The 17,764-nt window shown below is 39.6% G+C and overlaps 1 protein-coding gene across 3 annotated transcripts in view; it reads right to left on the reverse strand.

The window, feature by feature from the left end:
* The window catches only part of INVS (inversin), a 160,595-nt gene that overhangs the window by 59,546 nt on the left and 83,285 nt on the right, over positions 1-17,764 (reverse strand). Inside the window, exons 7-11 of one of the 3 annotated variants that reach the window (XM_035016204.1) lie at positions 14,679-14,859; positions 11,762-11,871; positions 7,568-7,739; positions 1,208-1,363; positions 483-712 (exon numbers count right to left, since the gene is read on the reverse strand). In XM_035016204.1, coding sequence (XP_034872095.1) covers positions 483-712; positions 1,208-1,363; positions 7,568-7,739; positions 11,762-11,871; positions 14,679-14,859 — 849 coding nt within the window. Of the gene's footprint in view, positions 1-482; positions 713-1,207; positions 1,364-7,567; positions 7,740-11,761; positions 11,872-12,795; positions 13,233-14,678; positions 14,860-17,764 lie in introns of those variants that run through there. The other 2 variants (XM_035016206.1, XM_035016205.1) reach the window with 2 other exon arrangements.

Consider the following 17,764-nt stretch of genomic DNA (forward strand, 5'->3'; position numbering starts at 1 on the left):
AGCTTCAATTTTCTCACCTGTAAATGGGAATAATAATAGCAATTCCTTTACAGAGTTGCTGTGAGAACTGAATGAGTGATTAAACATAAAGCTCCTAGAACTTTGGAATACTCAGCATCTACGATTATGCAGAAGATTATACACCGAATGAGAAAATCATGGTGATGATTTTAAGTGAACAAAACGTGCTTTGTGAAATATATATCTATATGTATACACATACGTACACACATGCCATGCATATGTATCTTATGAAGGTTATAAAACTATTCCCATTCTGTATTATGACTTTGTTATGGCAGATATGGATATATAGACAAGAATTGGAAGGAAAAAGGGGAAAAATAAAACTCGTTTTTAATTAACAGATAAATTTGTAAGTGACCTCTATTTGGTAAAATGTTTTACTTTATTTTAGGTAATGAAGAAGAAATACTCTAACAACCGGGAGCAAACAATATTAAAATATGTAGATTTTCTACCTCTTTGTCTTGAATGTTAGGGTCTGCACTATTTTCCATGAGCACCGCCATGCAGTTGATGTAGCCGCCGTAGGCAGCACACTGCAAAGGGGTGCGTCCTGCGTAATCTTGCACGTTGGGATTGATCTTATTTTCTATCAATATCTGGCAAACATCGGCATTTCCTCCCAGTGCTGCCCAGTGTAGAAGAGAGTGTCCGTCTTGATCGACTAAATCTACCCTCGCTCCACCTGAAAAAGCAAAAATATAATGAAAATGTCCAATACAGAGAGCTTGCTCAAAAAGAAGTCTGAAAAATGTAACAACAGTCCCTTAAATGCTTTACTCTCAGCAAAATGTTGCCACGTACATTATCTACTTCAGATTTTTACAATAAGCCTGTAAGTTGGTCAGGGCACGAGCCATCTTTCTTTCATACGAAGTGAAACTGAGGACCGGGCAGGTGAAGCGGCTTTTCCAAAACCACACAACGGCCAACAGGCGGAGCTAGGACTGGACCTCAGGTTTCCTGGTGCGCCTGCGTGTGCGCGTGTGCGTGCGTGCGTGCGTGTGCGTGCGTGTGCGTGCGTGCGCGTGCGTGCGCGTGCGTGCGCACGCACACGGCGCTCTTCCCTCCATCCTTCCACCCAGGTGGCCCTCTGCTATGTAAGCTGTGTTTCAAACAGTGCCTGCAAGAATTCCTGCCTGTTGAGAGTGACTTGGTAGGAGCACTCTTAATAACCAACCTTTAATAAGTGTCTGAATCACATCTTTGTGTCCCATCTCACAGGCTCGGAAAAGTGGAGTATGCTTCATGACATCGGTGGCATCCACTTGAGCGTTATTTTCCAACAGTAGCTTCACGGTGCTGACATGGCCAGAAAGGGCAGCGGCATGTAAGGCTGAAAAGGGAGTGAAAGAAAGCAAAGAACTCTTTGATAACAACTTCACCTTTTCCTTATTCTAACTGTGCATCTTTCCCTCTTCTGATGTCCTCATCATTTTTGCTAAATGCAATTTAATCTTTTTTTTTAAAGATTTGATTTATTTATTTGAGAGAGAGAGTGCACACACGGGCGGGGGTGGGGGGTAGCAGAGGAAGAGGGAGAAGCAGGCTCCCCGCTGAGCAGGGAGCCCGATGTGGGGCTTGATCCCAGGACCCTGGGATCATGACCTGAGCCGAAGGCAGACACTCAACCAACTGAGCCACCTGGGTGCCCCTAAATGCAATTTAATCTGAAGGATTCTCTATTGTTCACTTCTATAGATTTCAGTCTTCCTTTTTAGTCACAGGTACTACTCACACTTTCCCCCTGTCCTTCTACCTTTCTTGTCTCACTGTTTCTTCCTTTCCATCCTGATGGTCTGAAATGCTTTCCAAAAAACGACAAAGAGCAATGATTTAAATGACGCAGGCAATTCTGCCCACCACCCCACTCGATAAGCATATGCCCGAGGGTTGGTGTGATGGGAAGTGTCAATCCACTGGTCCTTCAGCTGCCGAGCCGCGCTATTCCTGCCGGCGGTCTGCGCACCCATGTGGTGCTGAGGGGATGCACAGCCCACTGCCTCGAGTGCATTTTTCATACAACATGGCTTCAACTGCAAGCCACTGATTTCCTCCGGGCCCAATTTAAGAAACAGCAATTTGTTTCAACATTGGAGAAAAAACCTGAGAAGGAATGTGGTCCCCTCTCTGGTGCCTTCATATGGGGTTTGAAAGAGGAATTTTGACTCTCTGTGGGTTTCAGGTTGTGCTGACCTCTGCCTGTGTTACTCCCCTCTAGTGCTTGACTTACGCCAGTACTCTTTGGATTACTTTTTAAATTCTATTTAAATACATCACTCTTCAAATTCTGAGTTTGCCAGCAGAACTGTCTAGAGGCCTGGGCCAGTTCTTTCTAAGTATCATGGCGCTATAATGCCTAGAACAATATTTCTTTTTTTTTTTTAAGATTTTATTTATTTATATGAGAGAGAGAGCACAAGAGGGGGAGGGTCAGAGGAAGAAGCAGACTCCCTGCTGAGCAGGGAGCCTTATGCGGGACTCGATCCTGGGACCCTGGGATCATGACCTGAGCCAAAGACAGTCACTTAACCAACTGAGCAATCCAGGCGCCCTAGAACAATGTTTCTTTCAATAAAGTGTGATCCATGGACCAAACCCAGGATGCCTATAAAAGTGCAGATTCCTGGGCATTTGTTGAGAACCTTCTATGGGCTGGGTATGAATGTGATGGTGGGAATTCAGCAGAGAACAAAATAGATAAGGTTACGTTCTAGTAGGGGAAGCAAAATAAAAACTGAACAGATAAACAAGAAAGTATTAGATGGTGGTGGATGGTATGATTGGAGTAATAAAAGGTATCTTGATATGCAGAGTGACTGGGAGACCACTTTAATTGGTGGTGACAAAAAGCCTTGCTAAGGAGCTGACACTGAAGTTGAGACCTGGGTCATAAAGAGATAGCAATGTAGAGATCTCGAGAGGGAGTAGTTCGAGCAAAGAGAACAGTTAGTCCAAGGGCAGGAATGAGTTTATGTGCTTAAGGAAGGCAAGGAAGCTGCAGCACAATGAAGTAAGGCAGAAAGGTAGAGAAGGCCAGATCCTAAGTGGCCACACAGGTCCCAGTGATGAAGGGCCTGAAGACTTCACATAGGTGAGTGAGACTATTTGACTTGTGCCTTAATGAGATCCCTCTAGCTGCTCTGAAGAGAATATACTTACTGTAGTAGGTGAGAACCAGCTAACACTATTGCAGGAGACTCAGTAAAAAATGCTGGTGGCGGGGCACCTGGGTGGCTCAGTTGGTTAAGCTACTGCCTTTGGCTCAGGTCATGATCCTGGAGTCCCGGGATCGAGTCCCGCATCGGACTCCCTGTTCGGCAGGGAGTCTGCTTCTCCCTCTGATCCTCCCCACCTCTCATGCTCTCTCTCTCTGTCTCATTCTCTCAAATAAATAAATAAAATCTTAAAAAAAAAAAAATGCTGGTGGCTTGAACTAGGCTGGCGGGAGTGGAGACGGAGAGAAGCAGAAAGATTTAGGATATATTTTAGAGGTGGAGTCAATAGGACTTACAGGATCTGAAACAGATTTCTGTCTGTATAGTCTGGGAATCTGGATTTAAACAAACACCGTCACAATTCTTACATGCACTTGAGTTGGAGGACCCTGATCTACATGGCTGAATGTTAGTTTGGCCCAGACAAGATTCAGAAGAGTGTGAGAGACTTCAAGTATCTTAGGGGCTGCCATGTGGAAGACAGCACAGAGAGAACATTCACTTTGACAAATCTGGGCTCAGTGTAAGGAAGAATATTCTGATAGTTTAAGATGGAATTAGTGGGTTCTCCATATTGGAGCTGCGTAACGGGAGGTTGACAGACCACTGGTGAGAATGCTGTAAGGCAGATCAAGTGTGCTACATCTACGAGAGTTTGGTGACTTTCACATTTTAAGAGGATAAGAATACATCTGCCCCCAAATGAAGCTTTATAAAACACTCATCATATAAAACTGCTAAGAGTTGAGTGGTTCTGACTAAAGCAGGGGTGGAGGGTTACCCCCTTAAGTACCTGCCCCCCTCGGCAACACTTCAGCACTCTATAGAAACCCGTTGTTCTTGGGGCGCCTGGGTGGCTCAGTCGTTGAGCATCTGCCTTCGGCTCAGGTCATTGTCCCAGGGTCCCAGGATCGAGTCCCACATCGGGCTCCCTGCTCGGCGGGAAGCCTGCTTCTCCCTCTCCCACTCCCCCTGCTTGTGCTCTCTCTCTCACTATGTCTCTCTCTGTCAAATAAATAAATAAAATCTTTAAAAAAAAAATTAAAAAAAAAAAGAAACCTGTTGTTCTGAAGAATATGGTTTGGAAAACCCTGGACTAGATTTAATTTTAACGTATTTTCTAATTTTAAAATTCTACAATTCTGTGATGCTGCATCAGTATGCAATAAATACTGTTCAGATGTCAATGTCAAAAAAAAAAAAAAACCCACCCCACCACAAAATCCCAATTAAGCAAATGATAGAATTCATTTTCTTATTAATTGAAATTCCCCATTTCTGTCTATTTGCCTTTACATTACTTTAAAATAACCTTAGATTTAAATACTGTTGCTCTCTTTGAGAAGGTATCACAAATTTACACAGGAGCCCTAATTTTTTATTTAACTTTCTGTCATGGAAAATTTCAAACATATTCAAAAGAAAAGACAATAATCTAGAGAACTCAATATAGCCATTCCCTAGCTTCAAGGACGATCAGCAGATGCCTGGTTTTGTTTCATCTAACTGCCAGCCATTGTCCCCACTTCTAATTGATTTGAATAAAATTCTAGAGTCACATCCTTTCCTTTGTAAATATTTTAGTAAGTCTATCTAAAATACAATGATGTGGGGTTTTTTTTGTTTTTGTTTTTTTACACAACCACTGCATCAGTCAGTGTCTAGGAGACAGAAACCATGCCAGATACTTTAACAGACAGAGTTCAAAATAAGGAATTGTTAGCTATGGATTGAAGAAGGAAAAAGCAAAAAAAGGAACACTAAGGGATCACAGAAGTGGTACATGCAGAAGACAACCAGCAATTCTAGGGCCAGGGGAACGAAAAGAAGAAGATGGAATTATTAAAACTTAAAAGCCTAGAAGAGGAGCCCTGTGGGGTGGAAACTCAGACATCTGAGCAGGAGCTCTGCTTGGCTGGTGCTGGTGCCTCTGAGGAGGGTGCTCTGGGGCTGGTACTGTGAGCGCTGGAGAAACTGCCAAGTGAAATTAACTGTCGCCACTGGAACAAACTATCACTGCTGTTTCGTTGAAGAAGACCTCCTAGGGTGATGCTGACAGGAACAGGAAACCAAAACGAGAGAAGTAAGGAAACAGGAAGGTATGGTCCGGTTCTCCCAGCTTTCCAGTCTCCCTCTACTGCCCCTATGGGAGGATTCTAACATGGCACCTGCTGGCAAAGGGGAAATGGGAGTCCGCAGAGCCCTGGCCCTGGCATTGCAAAGACAAGCTAATCTCATTATCATACCTAAAAAACATGCACACAAATTCTGTAATATCAAATATCCAGAAAGTGTCCATACTGTCCTGACAGTTTTATAATTTTTTTATAGTTTATTTGAATCAAGATCCAAATAATGTCTGTACGTTGCTGTTGATGAGAACTCTTTTTTTCATGGGAAGGAAAAACAACCCTGTAGAGGGATGACGGAGAGAAATTCACTTTCAAAGAAGAGAAATGTCAGGAAGGCATGTCTGACATATAATAAAATACCCTTAGGAGAAACAGCCAGGGAATTAATAAATCTGAGAAGAATTTATGTCTGAACTCCAACCATGGTGCACATCAGAAAGACACCTTTGGTCAAAAGGATGGAAGTATCCTTCCCCATACTTTATTAAAATACATGAGAAAGTTAAACTAAAAGCAAAGCTAGTGAGAAAGTGAAAGGCTGCATATTAATGGAAGTCTGACAAAAAATGAAATGTTCAGACCATTTATAAACTCAGGGTCCTACATGTCTGCACTATACCCTTCTTTAAGAATTTTAAGGTCCACTGTGAAGCTTTGATAAAGAAATACTTTTGATGGTTAAAGCTTTTATTAAAATTGATGTTACCCAAAAACTCTTTAAAAAATAATTTAGAAGGGTGATGGCTTAGGTATAGGGAGAGAGATTATTAGGTATAATCCTGCTCCCCACCAAGTGTTGCACCAGTAGATTTGGCGGCCGAGAAAGATCTCATCCGGGACAACAGATAGGTGTAAATAGCTCTAAGCCTGCAGCTGAGTTTTTATTCTGTTCTGTGTTGTTGTGCTATTGTGTGATCTTCTTTCTTTTTTGGACTTGCAATTAGGATATAGTACACGACGTAGAGACTTCCAAGTCTCTACCATTCAATGAATGCTAAAAAATTCATACCTTTCTTATTAACCAATGCACAAAGTGCTCTCTTACTAGAAAAAGAGATTGAAAGAAGCATCTACTGAGAGCTTTTGATCCAAATCTAACATGAAGCTCTGAAGCTTCGTTCTCGAAGGGAGCTTATCTCTAAAATGGGAGATTTGGGAGGAGGGAATGCTCTTCAAATCTGAGAAAAGAGCACATTAAAGAAGACTGGTGAGAACATACTTAGATATGTGCATTCCTTAAAATATAATTCTAAATTTTTGTTTTTTGTTTTCTTTTTTTTTTAATCTTTTTTTTTTTTTTTTTTTTTTATTTGACAGAGAGAGACACAGCGAGAGAGGGAACACAAGCAGGGGGAGTGGGAGAGGGAGAAGCAGGCTTCCCGCCGAACAGGGAGCCCGATGAGGGGCTTGATCCCAGGACGCTGGGGTCATAACCTGAGCTGAAGGCAGACTCTTAGTGACTGAGCCACCCAGGCACCCCTAATTCTAAATTTTTGAAAATAAAATTGATAACTACTAAATATACATAGTTTTAAGTAGAGGTTTATTTATTTATTTTTACACAAAGATAAATAAGAAGAGTTCCTATAATCATGTCTAAGGAGTAACCAGAGTTTTATTTTTTTTAATTTTATTTTTTTTAAAGATTTATTTATTTATTTGAAAGAGAGAGAGCAAGTGGAGGGAGGAGGAGAGAAAGAATCCCCATGGGAAGCCTGACGCAGGGCTTGATCCCAGGACCCTGAGATCATAACCTGCGCAGAAATCAAGAGTCAGATGCTTAAGTGACTGAGCCACCCAGGCGCCCCAGGAGCAACCAGAGTTGGTTTTTTGTTTTTAATTTTAAATTTTTATTTAAAATCAATCAATTAGCATATAGCATATTATTATTTTCAGAGGTAGAGTTTAGCGATTCATCCGTTGCATATAACAACCAGGAGCAACCAGAGTTTTAAACCAAATGCCCCCATTCACCTGGTGGAAACACAGACTAATTTTAGCCATCAAACCTGGAGGAAATAAAGACTTTGGAGTGATATCCTGGTAGCCTAACCTTAAAAAGTACAAATGAAAGTTAAACAATATTAGATTAGGAACAATGATTTCAGGCAACTACTGTACAAGTTTTAGGGCACCCATACACTTTGGAACCCGAAAGAAAGCAAACCCAGCATGTCTGCCACTTCTTACCTGTACCTCCATACTTGTCTGCCATGTTAATATCAATGTCAGATTTTAAACTCAGCATAGTCCTAAGGACATCATCACTGCCTTTTCCAGCAGCCCACATAAAGGATGTTCTTCCTTCGAGGTCTGAATCATCTTTCACTGAAGGATGTTTTAAAAATACTTTAACTGTTTCCTGTAAGAAAACTTCATTAAAAAAAAATTGAGACAAGAGGGTAGCGTTTTCTATGGTAATAAAGCCAGTGTTATATGTGACTTCCGCTAAGACACAAAGTATTTTTCCCCTGATTTTGAATCAAATGAAATTATCTTTTTATGACTAACGAAACTACAATTTCCACTGAAAGTAACAATCCTCTTTCTTTATATATTAGTTTTAGTTTCCATGCACTTCAAACACATAACCTAACTCCCTCATTCAACATCCTCATAATTGAGAATGATCATCCTCAACCAAGTTTTAAAATTGTATAGGTCACTCTTTGATAGATGAAGGGACAGTTAAAAAACTAACAAGTATTCGGTGTCATGAGCAACATTAAAATTTAGGTTTTCTTGGACATTTTACATGCAGGGACCTGAATACTCAGCCATACCTATAGAAGAGGTTAATACATTCTCTTGTTGTGGTTTTGTTACTATTATTTAAAAAATATTTAATGCATTTATTACATTATTATAAATTTAATTATTTATTTAATGCATTTATTGCGTTATTATTAATAATGATGTGTGGCTACTGAGAAATACAGAGTTCAATTCATTTAAACAAATATTTATTTAGCAATTCCTATATGCAAGGTCCTTCCTCTATGAATTCACACAAAAATTAGGACCCCACAATAATTCTAATAGTGCCTGACAATTTTATTTTTTTATTTTATTATTTTTTTTAGTTTCAAGTTTTTATTTACATTCCAGTTACTTAACGTAGAGTATAATATTAGTTTCAGTAGACTTTAGTGATTCATCATTTATATGCAACACCTGGTGCTCATCATAACAAGTGCCCTCCTTAATGCCCATCACTCATTTAGTCCATCCTTCCCCCCACCTCTCCTCTCGTACCCCTCAGTTTATTCTCTATGTTAAGAGTCTGTTTTATGGTTTGCCTCTTTCTCTTTTCCCCCCCATGTTCATCTGTTTTGTTTCTTAAATTCTACATATGAGTGAAATCATACGGTATTTGTCTTTCTCCAACTGACTTATTTCACTTAGCATTATACTCTCTAGCTCCATCCATGTCGTTGCAAGTGGCAAGATATCATTCTTTTTTATGGCTGAGTAATATTCTGTCACATATATGCCACATCTTCTTTATCCATTCATCAGTCGATAGACACTTGGGCTCTTTCCATAATTTGGCTATTGTTGATAACAGTGCCTAACAATTTTAACGGGAGCTAATATTCACAGCATTTTATTTATTTATTTTTTATTTATTTATTTATTTATTTATTTATTTATTTATTTATTTATTAAAGATTTTATTTATTTGACAGAGATAGAGAGAGGGAGAGCACAAGCAGGTGGAGTGGCAGGCAGAGGGAGAGGGAGAAGCAGGCTCCCCGCTGAGGAAGGAGCCCGATGTGGGACTCGATTCCAGGACCCTGGGATCATGACCTGAGCTGAAGGCAGCCGCTTAACCGACTGAGCCACCCAGGCGCCCCTTCACAGCATTTTAAATTGTTTCCTTCTTTGAGCCTCAGATGCTTACAAACTTTTAGGGAGATCATGGTAACTTCTACTTGAATGGAAGTAAAACAGTTTCAGAAAAAGAAAAATTCTGGAGGCTGTGAGCTGGCCAAAAATGTATAAAGTGTTGATGCTCAATACTCTAAAGCAAGAAGAAATTCGAGGACTCACCTAACGCAACCCTTCATTTTCCAGATGAAGAAATTTAGGTTCAAGGTCATACAAACATTGGTGGCAGATATAGGAGTAGAACCCAGAGCTCAATCATAGCACTTTTTCCACTGCACACATTGCTTCCTAGTCTTAAAAGTCATTGTTGAGCTGCTGAGGCATTATAGGGTCGTGTTCCTGGGATCTAGGGTGTATGCCTAGTACATGCTAGATTGGAATAAGCAAATGGATTTTAAAAGTTGATAACTGATAGTATCTACTACATTGTACTTGTTGATTATGATAGAAATGTTATCATAATTTAATAAATAACAGTTTATATTAAAAAATGTTGGTAATGGGGCGCCTGGGTGGCTCAGTTGGTTAAGCGACTGCCTTCGGCTCAGGTCATGATCCTGGAGTCCCGGGATCAAGTCCCACATCAGGCTCCCTGCTCAGCGGGGAGTCTGCTTCTCCCTCTGGCCCTCCCCCCCCCCATGCTCTCTCTCTCTCATTCTCTCTCTCAAATAAATAAATAAAATCTTTAAAAAAAAATGTTGGTAATGTTTTGGTTTGTTTTCTTTTTACTAATTTGCAAACATTTCTTTGTTGGGTATGTTTTCTTAATGATGAATGTTTGCAGAGGTTTTGTGGGTCTTGTTGTTGCTGTTTTCTAAACAGGGAATTACAGCCTCTTGTGAGTGAACAGAGTCCAAGAAGATCAAGGGGCTTGAAACTGAGCTTAGAAGATTTGCAGAACTATTGAAAAATCATCTCTGTAATCGGCAGATTATCCAGAGCAAGTATTTCTTTGAATAAGCATCCATAATGTTCTGCCATTCCTTCTTACTCCCAATAGCCTTAGTCACTTAATTGTTAGTATCTGTGCACGTGTTAAATTTGGAGTCTAAGACTTGAATTCAAGATCTTGGGCAAGTCATTTAATCTCTTGAAACCTTGGTTTCTTCCTCTGTAGATTAGGGATACCATGTCCTCTCACAGGCTTGTATTGAAGTATGAATTGAATTCTGATTTCCACAGGTTGATTAGGCTGGGCCAGTGAATTTCTTATCTATCTGGAGCAAGAACGGGTCTGAGATAATAGAACGATGGGAGACTGTAGAAGAGAATGGCTTACCAAAAGTCTAGGTGATAAAGTTTTAGAAATGCCAAGAAGGAAGGACCATAGTTATAGTTGCTCTGGGTACTAGAGAGAAAGAAAGGTGGGAAAATAAGATATTTTAGCAATCTTCTCAGATTGCTTCAATGTATTCAGTGATGCATTGGGGAGGTCAGGAAGATGGAATTAGGCTCTGCTGATGATAGCATTCTTATAATTTAATGAAACCAAAGTTTTTACTACACACACCCACGTAGAAGGCAGTAAAATCAACTCTGACTGCTTTGACGTGTGCCTCTTTGTATGAGTCTCTAGTTCTTGGTGGCCGCTTCCTCAGAGAGCTGAAGCAGCCTAGCCGTTATCATCTAGACTGAGTGACACAATGGATGAGAAAATGCTCTGTAAACCACAAAGGGTGCCAAGGGAAAAATTAGCCATAATATGCAATATCTTTGGAAATAATAATTCATATTTTTGTTTTCTCAGCTGTATAATTCCTAAAATTATTAGCATTAGCAATAGTAAGAATGCGTGGCATTTCTTGCGTACCTGCTCTGTACCAAGAACTACACTAGGCACTGGTCACAAATTTTCTCTAATTCTTACAACAATCCTGAAGGAAAAGGTATAATTATCCTCATTTTACATATGAAGAAACTAAGACTCAAGAGCTAAAGAACCTTGTGCCAGGTCATCCAGCCAGCAAAGAGTGGAGTCAGGGCTCCAGGCAAGGTTGGACCCATTCTAAGCCTTTGCATATTGCTTTCAGGACAATTACGATGGCTGAACGCAGTGCATATAAAACCTTAGTGCCATAAAATTAACCAGAAGAGGAAATGTACTTACACAGAACAAAATGTTACACTGAACAGTTAATGTAAAAATGGTCTTAAAATTTCCCATGACTAACCACTTTACAAAGACGAAGACTATCCCTCGCATCACGGCCAGAGTTAACAGTATGAGCAATTGTTAAAATATAATTGTGACACAAACGCAGAAATGAGTACACGTAAAACCGAAATTTTGATAAGATCAGTGGATTGTAGGAATGCCAATTTCCTGTTTATGATATTGTTTCATACTTTTGCAAGATGTTCTCATTGGGGTAAACCGGGTGACGGGAACATGGGATCTTGCTCTTTTATTTCTTGCGACTGCATATGAATTTCTAACGATGTCAAAATAACAATTTAACCAAGAAAAAAAGAGAACTGTCATGTTTTACTTACGGCAAAGTTACTCTGAGCTGCATAGTGCAAGGGTGTTGCTCCTTGGCTGTCGGATGGGATGGTTCCAGACTTATTTCTTTCTAAAAGGAGATAGACGATCTGTGCATGGCCTGAAAGCAGACACAACAAGGCAGTGAGCACATCAAAGGACCACTTAATTTATAATTTATTTAAAGGGAAGTTTTCTGAATAGCAGCCCCCAGGACAGCCTCTTCTAACTTCTTACTAAAATACTATGCTAAGGTAGAACAAAGGCAACACTTACGACACTAAAATCTTAATGCTTCAATCAGAAAGGAAATGACAGTCATTATAATTGGTAGAGTGAGAAAAAGCTGTATCAGGTATCAGCTCAGTGCCTTCCCTGGCTTCACTTTATGACACAGGTGGGAAGCCAGCCTCCGACAGCCATCATGGTCCCCAGTCTCCAGGCTGTGCTGTGTGGAACCGCTGTTGCCCTCTGCTATTCAGGAGGACAAACTTGGTTACATCCTCTTGTGACCTCTGCGGCCTCCTTTCAATCCCCTCTGCCCTCCCTCCCCCACTTTTTTCACTTCTGGGCAGTGATTTCAAGTCCAAGGAAACACGTGGCAGGAACGATGAGGCGGTGGCAGAGGAAATATGCAGCGCATCCAAGAGGGCATGGTTTCCCCAGGCGAGGAGCTCTAGGAAGGATCAAAGAAGGAACAAACCCAGTAATAGCAGATTTGGGAAATCTGAATTTCAGGCATTCTACTGCCTCAGCATAGTGGGGACCTGGGCAATGAAGATGCCACATCAGCAGAACAAGGACACACTGCATGAAAACCGGGCAGAAAAAGGGAATCTGAGTGGGAGTTGTGCTCATCTACCCGCTCCCACATATGATCCAAGCTGGAGTTCCTGGAGACAGGCGAAAAGTAGGATCACAGACAAGCTACTGACACACATGCCATCTTGTTGGAAAGATAATGAGGAAAATTCAGTAAGGGCAATATGAAAACATACCATGGGACAAGGAAAAAGGAACACCACCACAAAGATGAAGCGCATACCTCAGAAAATGATCTAGAGAAGGATCCAGAGGAAAATTTCAGGAAACTGTCTGGCATCCTTGACTTGTGCAAAGAGATGGCCTCTATGAAATGAAACAGAATATCCTAAGAAGGACATAATCTGAAATGAAAAGGTGATGGAAGAAGGTGAACAGGAAATAAGTCAAGATACAAAGAAATTTGGATGAGAGAAGGAAATCAAAATACAACCTAAAATACAATCGATGAGAGGCAGAAAGAAAGCAGAACTTACGGAACAAAAAGTCAATGTACTGATATGGAGACAAACTTGTGAAGTCCTCCCAGGATGCGGAGGAAAAGGAAAAAGGGATGAAACTGAACACTGAAATGAGATCTAAATAATAATTATAAATCTGACAATAAAACTGAATGTAAATGCAAAAAGTATTTTAGAAAGATACAATGTGTAATTTATTTATTTATTTATTTATTTTAAAGATTTTATTTATTTGAGAGAGAGACTGAGAGAGAGCGAGCATGAGAGGGGGGAGGGTCGGGAGGGTCAGAGGGAGAAGCAGACTCCCTGCCGAGCAGGGAGCCCGATGCGGGACTCGATCCAGGGACTCCAGGATCATGACCTGAGCCGAAGGCAGTCGCTTAACCAACTGAGCCACCCAGGCGCCCACAATGTGTAATTTAAAAACAAAGTCCATAATAATAATTGGGGAAAACTTCAGATTATATTAAACAAATACTAAAAAAGTGATAAGTATGCTAAGTGGAAATCAATAGATGTAGTTTTGCTCTTAACTCTGACTCATGTTTTAAAACATTTTTGATAAATTTAAAAGTAACCACTAGCAGAACCTAAAAACCCTCCTAAAATATTAGGCAATTCAAAACCAAATAACAACAAACCTAATCTATATACCAAAAGGCAGAAAACATTAAGGAAATGGGGGAAAAAAAAAACCCAAAATAAGAAAAAAACCAAAACACCAATAATACTCAAAGAGCAGAATAGCAGAAAAAAGACCAAATTATATCTTATAACAGTGACTATTAATGGGTAAACCTCCTTCACTAAAAGAGAAAGTCTCTCAGATTGCATCCCCTGAAAAATCAGACACATAAACGTATTTACACTCTCTCATCTAACAGAGTGGTCCCCCAAAAGGTTAAGTAAGAGGCTTATCAGGAAAATATGAAGAAAAAAAATCACATATCAGAGTACTGGCACAGACATAAAATTAAAGTCCCCTCCCAAGACACACAGCCACTGAATGTGAAAAGATTATTTTATATTTACATTTGTTGATGAGTGTGCATTACTTTTAAAATAAAAATTAAAACATGTTAAGACATTATGTTGAAATTAAAACCAATATATAACAGAGAATATATTTATATTACTAAAATTTAAGCATATGACAGAGGGATTTTAGTATGAGATGCCGCATATCAATTAAAAATTAAACGGAATATGTCAATCAGAGAAAGATAAGTATCATATGATCTCACTGATATGAGTATTTTGAGAAACAAGGCAGAGGATCATAGGGGAAGGGAGGGAAAAATGAAACAAGATGAAACCAGAGAGGGAGACAAACCATAAGAGACTCTTCATCTCAGGAAACAAACTGAGGGTTGCTAGAGTGGAGGGGGGTGGAAGGGATGGGGTGGCTGGGTGATGGACACTGGGGAGGGTATGTGCTATGGTGAGCACTGTGAATTGTGTAAGACTGATGAATCACAGACCTGTACCCCTGAAACAAATAATACATTATATGTTAATAAAAAATAAAATAATTAAAATAATTAAATGGGAGGTGGATGCTGACAGGGGAAGGGAAGCCATGTAAAGTTTCTGGTATTCATGTAGTTCCTCCTACCGCTGATCCTTTGATTCACAGTTATCTCACCTAGTAAAGCTGCCCAGTGCAGCGGGGTTCGAAATAAGTTATCGTAAGACGTTATATTGCAGCTTTCGTATGAGGTCAAGACATCAACCACTGTCACATTCCCATCGGCGACTGCGAAGTGAAGAGGTGTCCGACCCTCGTAGTCTTGCCAGTTCAGTAAAGACTCCGTGGGAGCAGCATCCTATTTTTAAGGAACCAGAGACTTCAGATACACATGGAATCCTCAGTAAATCACACTGGACAAACGCATTAACTGAGCAATTTTCTAAACCTGTATATTCTTAGCACAAAGTGGTAAATTCAGAAAAAATTACACATTCTAAGTCTTTAAAACTTTGTCACGTTTAACTCTAAAAAATGCAGAAAAGATACAATAAATACTAATACTGATTATCCAGACTGAATAGGTGTCAGTATTTTGCCTAATGTGCTTTTGTATCTACAATGGATTCAGCTAAAGCTGTATGTTTTGTACTTCTGTTACATATGTGTGCATCCACAAACAGTACATAAATTATGTATGTATGTTTTCAATATTTACACCTTTGAGTTTATACTATGCATATCCTTTGGCAATTTTTTCTTTCAACACTATACTTTTGGGTATTTATGTTGATACTAGTTCATTTGTTAAACCACAATTTAGTTATCCGTTCTCCTACTGAGGGACAGTTAGGTTATTTACATTTTTCCCATTATTAACAATAATGCTGCATGAACATGCTTCCATTACAGGTCTCCCTGTAGCCCATGTATGAGATTTTTCTCTAGCCCAGACACCTAGCAGGGGAATTGCTGAGTAGAAGGAAATTTACATTTTCAACTAGGTATTATCAGATTGCTCTCCAAATGGTTACACTAATTAACACATCCATGACAATGTGTAAAAATTTTTATTTCCCCACATGCTGGCACAAATTCACCTCTTGGTATTATCAAGCTTACTATGTTTTTTCCCATATAGGTGTGGAAAGCATTTTCTGATGTTTTAATTTGTATTTATTTTATGAATGAGGTTGGGATTTATCATATGTTTATTGGCTATTCTGTTTAAATTGACAGTTCACATTTACTCATTTTTCTATGAGGTCTTTGTATCCACTGCTTAGGTCCCCTTTCAAGAATAAAGGACTTATTTCCCTAGCTGCTGTGAGTGCTGCCAGTAGATGACCCTCCAACAGTCAGACTTCTGTGATTGCTTCAGCTGAAGAGTTGCCTCATGCAAGGTCGTATTCCTTCCCAGATCAGGTCATACCCAAAAGCCAAGACCTCCTGCCCCAATTTGAGAACTCTCCAAAGAGCCACCCCAGATTTAAGCTGCCTGTAGAGTCATCCTATTTTATAAAACAAGTGCATGAAAGGTATTATAAACACTTCAAAAAAGAGAAGTAGAATTTTACCACAGTGGTATTTTAGGCCTTTGAGTCTCCCAAGGACTAAGATGTGTTTACAAGGGAAAAAAAAAAAAAAGCCAAATCTATGAGGAAATAAGATATTATGAGTGACAAGTATCCTCTAAAGACTTCAGATAATGGAACTGACAGATAAAGAATATAAAATAACTATCTATAAAGCATGTAAAAAAATAAAAAATGAAACAAAAAGTGATTCAAGGAACAAAAACTATCAAGAAGACCCAGCAGACATGAAAACAAAACAAAACAAAACAAAAAGAACTTTTATTTTCTTAAAAGATTTTATTTATTTGACACAGAGAGAGAGAGAGAGAGAGCATAAGCAGGGAGAGTGGCAGGCAGAAGGAGAAGCAGGCTCCCCACTGAGCAGGGAGCCTGATGCGGAGCTCGATCCTAGGACCCTGGGATCATGACCTGAGCCAAAGGCAGACGCTTAACTGACTGAACCTCCCAGGTGCCCCCCAAAAGAACTTTTAAATGTAAAAATATAATCCCTAGGATTAGAGGCTCAATGAAGAGGGCAAACAAGAGAGTGGACTCAGTGGAGGGAAGTCTTGGTCTGTAGGAAGGCACATCTGTTATTACCCAGAACACAGCAAGAGAGACAAGACGATGGAATGTAGAAGAGAGGAGACACGGATAATAAAATGAAAAGGTCTAAAATATGTATAACTGGGACCTTAAAGGCAAGAATATAGAGAATGAAAGAGAGATAATATTTAAAGAGATAATAGCTATATATTTTCCAGAACTGATATGCAATAAGAGTATACACCAAATAGGACCAAAAAAAATTTTTAAAAAAGCACCATCCCTAGACGCACTGTAGTGAGACTGCAGGATGCCACACAGAGAAGAATTTAAAAGCAGCCTGAGAGAAAAGTTAGATCATCTAAAAATTAATGACAATTAGACCAATAACAGACTCCTCCAGAGGAACAATGAAAGGCAGAAAGAAGCAAAATAATAGCCCGAAAGAGTTGAGAAATAACTATTGCATATACAAAATAATTTTATCTAAATTTTATCTAAAATCTAATTCCTGTGTTATAAGCAAATAGAACTAAATATCAGATTACCATAGCTTGTAAACTGGAATTTGAGGAGTGATTAGAAACCTCAAAGAATCCACTGATAAATATTCAAAATTAATAAGAAAGTATAGCAAGTTGGTTAGATGCATTTTTGTTTTGTTTTGTTTTTGATGCATTTTCTTTTTTTTTTAAAGATTTATTTATTTGACAGAGAGAGACACAGAGAGGGAGGGAACACAAGCAGGGGGAGTGGGGGAGGGAGAAGCAGGCTCCCCACCGATCAGGGAGCCCGATGCGGGGCTCGATCCCAGGACCCTGAGATCATGACCTGAGCCAAAGGCAGACGCCCAACGACTGAGCCACCCAGGCGCCCCTTGATGCATTTTCAATGAATAAAAATATCAACTGCCTTTCTATGTACCTGCAACAAGCAGTTAAATATATATCCTAGACATGCTAAAAAAAAAAGTTCAGGGGCACATGGCTAGCTCAGTCAGTAGAGCCCATGCTGGCTGTAGAGATTACTTAAAAAAAAAAAAAAAGTTCAAAGCAGCACTATTTTTTTAAAAAGATTTATTTATTTATTTATTTGAGAGAGAGAGAAAGACAGAGTGAGTGCTAGTGGGGGGAGGGGCAG

Source organism: Mirounga leonina, unplaced genomic scaffold (genome assembly GCF_011800145.1).
Source record: "Mirounga leonina isolate KUSES-001 unplaced genomic scaffold, KU_Mleo_1.0 Mir_170, whole genome shotgun sequence".
Lineage (NCBI taxonomy): Eukaryota > Metazoa > Chordata > Mammalia > Carnivora > Phocidae > Mirounga > Mirounga leonina.